General features: G+C 40.5%; 1 protein-coding gene across 1 annotated transcript; it reads left to right on the forward strand.

Annotated features, from left to right (window-relative positions):
• Positions 1 to 4,579, forward strand: LOC135475392 (small nuclear ribonucleoprotein-associated protein B'-like). The gene is made up of 5 exons (XM_064755265.1): positions 1 to 97; positions 2,322 to 2,585; positions 2,962 to 3,175; positions 3,592 to 3,702; positions 3,987 to 4,579. Exons 1-5 carry the CDS (start codon positions 95 to 97, stop codon positions 4,022 to 4,024), a joined length of 630 nt encoding a protein of 209 aa, XP_064611335.1. The 5' UTR covers positions 1 to 94; the 3' UTR covers positions 4,025 to 4,579.
• The last annotated feature ends 1,003 nt before the right edge of the window (positions 4,580 to 5,582 follow it).

A 5,582-nucleotide genomic window follows, 5' to 3' on the forward strand; every position in this document is an offset into this window, starting at 1 on the left:
CAACAAAACGGCGGATCAACGTTTGGCCGCCATACTTGCTTGGTTCAGGCGGTAGATCTTCTTGTTATAATCGGCCCCCATCTGAGCTGCAATCATGGTAAGTAAGAATATCCTTAATTTGTACTGTAACTATACACCTATGGAACTTCAGAAATATTGTTTATTTTGAGAAGTTCCTTTGGAATTATGAGGTAAAACATTACAGATTCCATGCCGTTCTCCCGGCAAAAATGGAGTTTGTGTCCTTTTGTTTTCGTACCACCATTGAAGATGGGTTTTCACAGATAACGGTTTTAACGTTTTGTCTTTGATTGTTGGGTTGGGTAGCCCGGGTAAGGTTAGCATAATCAGAGCTATTTTCTTGTCTTAGTCATCTGTTCCTTTGATACATGCCTTATATGTCGCTGGGCAACAACATACATAATATTACAGAATATCACAAAACGTAGGACAATGCATTTAACATATGCACTAATGCTCTGCACAACTGAAATCTTATCACTGTCCATCTGGGAAAGTGCTACATATCTGTCGCCTGCCGCCCACACTGGTGTTGATAGTTTGCTATTTTCAAATCTGCGCTCTCAGAGTAGCCTCTGTATCATCAATATTGCACAGGTTTCAAACTTATTTTGCACCAATCTCACCGTCTAAGGTCAGTCTGTGAGTCTCAGTTCTAGGACACCAATGCTGTCGCTGTGAGTTGCAAGTCCCACTCATACTGACTCCCTCTCTGGCAATATGTGTGAACGTCTTGACAGCAACCTGCGGATGGTCATGGGTTTCCTAAGGGCTTTTCCTGATTTCTTGCCAAAATAATGCTGGCCGCCACAGAGAAATATTCTTCAGTACAGCGTATAGCAGAAATCAAATAAATAAACAGCTCTAGGAAAAGTCTTTACCAAAACAAAGATCTGTCTGGGGATATTTCACTATTTTAGACTTGGACCTTTCTGGTTCAATTGAATTAGACATTGCAGTCTATTTTTCAAGAATTTCTGATGTTTAACTGCCTCAGCATTGAATCATTGAGCTGAAAAATCTAATCCGTCCATTCAGCTTTTCATTCACCACACACAATTTTGTAATCGTAACCTGATAAAGTATCATTTATAAGGATAAAGCATTCACGCCATGACATGTTATTATCATGTTTTCAAGATGGCCACCATGTATTTAATTGGGTGAATACAACTAGAACTTGCCCATAAGTGAGAATCTTAGCCTCTTGCATTATTTTTGCATCCCATTTTGTAATAATTTAGAATTAGGTTCTTTATAGTACCAAGTATAATAATTTTGCACAATCTTGCATAGTCAACTATGAATTATAGCGTTCAGGAGTGTTCAGTAGATCCTGTCAAACATTGAGCCTAATGGCTTTTGTGTTGAAAATCACTGTCATTTTTCGCTTGAAAAGATCCTTTATTGGAGTACCATTAGAAAATTGTGTGTGGCGATTGGCCAGGGAGATGTTACAATGTGTGATTCCTCATTTCCTTTTACGCTTTCACTTTGAACTGTGTACTTGTCAGTGTGTGCATATTTACTTCTCAGAGTACATGCATCATACACATGGAAACTGATTCTGAATTAAGTGACTTCTGACTAGATCTGCAGCATGCTTTTAGGATTACCACACTGTCTGCCAAAAGCTTTACAAGTAGTCTGTCTACCGGCCCCAATGGCACATTTGGTAGAGCGTCCACTTTGGTAGGCAGTAGATCCAGGGTCAATCCTAGGTCAAGTCACACCTAATGTCTTAAGAGAGGAAGTCGTAACTTCCTCGCTTGGCGTTCAGCATGAAGGGGATAGTGCAATGACTGATTGACCCATATCAGTATAATGGCTCAGGTGGGGCGGATTACCTGCCTTCTGTAAGGTGTCTCAGTGAAGCAGCAGTAATTAAAGGACCGGTGGAAATCAGTCCTGCAACAAAGGAGGCACATTATATGCACTCTAAGGATTCCTTCGTCATCAAATGACTGAAAAGTTGTTGAGGACGACGTTAAACCCCAAGCACTCACTCACTACAAGTAGTGTGAATAATGGGATTAGTGGAAGATTCAAGCTTTTCAAAAAAAACAAAAAAAAAAAATTCAATTATGAGCTTTTCAGTCTACCAAGCTGTCTTCATTCCTGTCTACCAAACCCCTTTAATAACAGAGATTATTAGGCACTTAGCCAACCAAAGGACTAAGGTCAGAAGGAAAATTTGAATTTATTATTGTCTTGACAGAAATAATGTGTGCTGTAAGTTCACATGTTCCAATGGAACATTGATGTATTGTCATGCTTCTGCACGTTTTTGTTCTTTTTAGACGGTGGGAAAGAGTTCCAAGATGCTGCAGCATATAAACTACAGGATGCGCTGTACCCTGCAGGATGGGCGCACATTCATTGGGACTTTTAAGGCATTTGACAAACATATGAACCTTATCTTGGGAGATTGTGATGAATTCCGAAAAATCAAACCAAAGCACACAAAATCTGCAGAGCGAGAAGAAAAGCGTGTTTTAGGACTGGTACTGTTAAGGGGAGAGCACCTGGTATCAATGACAGTTGAGGGACCCCCACCTACTGAGGTAAATTTTTTTTTGCACAAATGTAATCCTTTCTAGAAATGGTCTAGCTGTCTATTTTTGATTTACGTTCACTAATATTTAATGTGAAGATTTCTTGAGGTGTAATGTAACAGCAAGAAAGCTTGTACTATGAGTAAATTTGGATTTCCTGCTCTCTAATTTTCATAGATTATGTTACGAATGAGGAATGCACTGATAAAATACCAATAGAATGGAAACATTTACTTCCATTCAGGTTCACTTTATTTATGCTGCATGCAAATATTGAGTTGGCCACGATTATTTCAATTGTTCAACCAGTATGAGTTTTGTAACTAAAGCAAATAAATAAATAAGTATGTCTTTGCTGCTATTACCACCTTTTTTCTGTTTTCAGGAGAGTATGGCACGAGTGCCTCTGGCAGGTGCTGCCCCAGGGCACGGCATGGGCAGAGCTGCAGGGCGAGGAATGCCCTCAGGACCCTCCGGTGTAGCCCCAGGTCTGCAGGGACCTGTCAGAGGGGTGGGAGGACCCTCACAGCAAATGATGGCTCCCCAGATGGGCAGAGGTAGCACCCTGACGGGACAACCTCAGATGAGAGACGCAAGGGGTAATCTCATGGTTTATCTGTATTAATGATGTATTTTGAGGAATCTGCAGTGTGATTAAAAATAAAAAGGTTTGCTTTTTGAAGACACCTGTGAATAGGTAAATAAGGTTTTCACTGTAACTAGGCATTGTTATTTGTTCAGAAGTAGTAAGCAGACAAAAAGTAGATTCTTTGGAGACATTCACAGAATTTAATATATTTGAATGAGTACCGGAAGAGGAAATTAATTTCAGGTGTAAAATATTTTTGCCCTTTGCCCTTGAGGGTTTTGCCCTTTTAATTGTTGGGAAGGTTTTTTTTTCTTCATTCAAGGAGACCAGTTAATCCGTATTAAGAACACTGTGCAGTGATGCCTAAAGCTTAAACAGTTATGTCTGGTATTTACTTTCACATGTGTATGTACACATTCATTACAGGTATGATGAGAGGAGGTATGATGGGCCCACCCCCAGGCATGCGTGGTCCTCACCCTGGCATGAGAGGCCCCCCACCCATGGGCAGAGGCTTTCCTCAAGGCATGATGCGAGGTATGGTTATATATTCTAAAATACCACAATATTATGAAAAGCTACTTGTGCAGGTTCGAAAAAGGCAGGAAAAATCGTGGAAGAAGTAACACACTTTGGATAATATTCATTACCTCCCTTTATACTGATAACACATCCGTTTTCAATTAATAATATTGAAAGTCGACCAGTATAATAAACCTGTATCAACCTGAGTCTCCCTAAGTGCTGTTATGGAATAGTATTGATTGATGAGCTACATTTTCATCCGTATTGCAATTTTTGATTCTGATTGTTTGTTGCAGGTCCACCCCCTGGTATGAGAGGTATGCCCCCACGCTAGTGAGCTGAAAGGAAGGGGTTGGGGATATGAAAGCCGGATGATTACTATCGTGGGCTTACAAATATCATGATGGTGTTGTGAGGAGATGAGCCTGTCTCTAGCACAGAGCCCCATCTTATGTGCAGGATTGTGGAGTGTTTTGTTAAGACTTTACTGTTATACTGATGTGAACAGAATACGCAACCCAGTATATTTATTACAAAACACTTCCAGATATGTTCACAGATGATGGCGATTCATGTATGGGAATGTCATCAAGAAGCGATGATTCCAAGATGGATTACTCCTTCCTCCTGAGTGAATTGACAGGAGTATTAACAGATACTATACTACCATCCATTTCATTGTCATTTTTTTTTTGTTTTAAAGCTCCATTGTTTTGTTTTTAACTCACTTTACTTTTTTTTTTGAATTTGTCACGAAACTTCACATCATGCGACCGTTCTACTGTAAAATGTACCCTGATTTGTCTTGATGTTTGCCATTGGCTTTGTTGGGAGTTTTGCTCTTCAAACAGTCTGTCAGAAGTAAAATGTAATATTTTTATGAAATCTATATGGCTGTTTTGTTCCCATGCTGTAACAGGTGTTGACAGAACTGGACTTGACATATCTGGATTGATGTTAATATATCATTTATGTACGTGTATGTCATTGATTACATGTAGGTAACATACCCAATCCAGTGCTCTTTAAACGTGTTCGGCCAGGTTAGCCTATTTAATGAATAACGTATTCTTATTTTTACTTTTCTTCTGGGACTAAATTTTTTGGCTTTCCGCACTACTAATATTAAATGTTCGGCCAGGTTTCCTCCTGCCATCATGATGACTGCTGTGGCATGAGTGAAATACTCTTTGAGTACGTGGTATGACTCAAATAAAATATACAAATGTGGACTAAGGCAGTTTAATCCGTATGACACACGACAAGGTTTAGGTTCAATGCCGGCCTTTTCACGGTGAATTTTTCGATTCCCTCGCTGTTTGTGGGTGCGTGGTGACACCAAACTCGTTTTGGGGGCACTCGTGGGTCGTCGCAGTATTGTAACGTTTGCCGATTACTGCCTTTCTTCCACCAGCCTCATACAAAGGCCTAGCTGATTATCTGAACGTCACGCAGAACTTGTTGAAGGTTGGTTCGTCTCCTCCCCAGCACTTCAGTGACCTCCCTCCATAAAACTGACCGCCATCGGGTAAGTGCAAATTTCTTGAGTGTGGCGATAAGCGTTAGCCCAATATATAAATTAAAGTGAATAAATACCAGATATGACGTCAGTGAGTGCAGATTCCTCCTCTCACTCCGCATGCGATCTTGGTGGTGATGATCCTCATAAGGCCCACGTGTATTCCAGCATGGCGACGCCGTGTCGCATTGATGACAAGAGGACAGCTCTAGATGTGTTCGATGGCTTTGATCATGCATGGGCTACGGAACCTTTGGGCAGAGGCCACTAAACTTGACAGCCAGCAATGTAGACGTGGACGCTCTCTCTGAACTTGAGTATTATAAGACCAGGTATTCTTACTTCGTGGTTCTTACTTTATATACTTAGTTCT

This window comes from Liolophura sinensis, chromosome 9 (genome assembly GCF_032854445.1).
Source record: "Liolophura sinensis isolate JHLJ2023 chromosome 9, CUHK_Ljap_v2, whole genome shotgun sequence".
In the NCBI taxonomy this organism is placed as follows: Eukaryota; Metazoa; Mollusca; class Polyplacophora; order Chitonida; family Chitonidae; genus Liolophura; species Liolophura sinensis.

Coding starts and splice junctions, on each gene's coding strand:
- LOC135475392 (XM_064755265.1), top strand. Junction 2,586..2,961: donor AGGGACCCCCACCTACTGAG/GTAAATTTTTTT, acceptor TTCTGTTTTCAG/GAGAGTATGGCACGAGTGCC. Junction 3,703..3,986: donor TCCTCAAGGCATGATGCGAG/GTATGGTTATAT, acceptor TGTTTGTTGCAG/GTCCACCCCCTGGTATGAGA.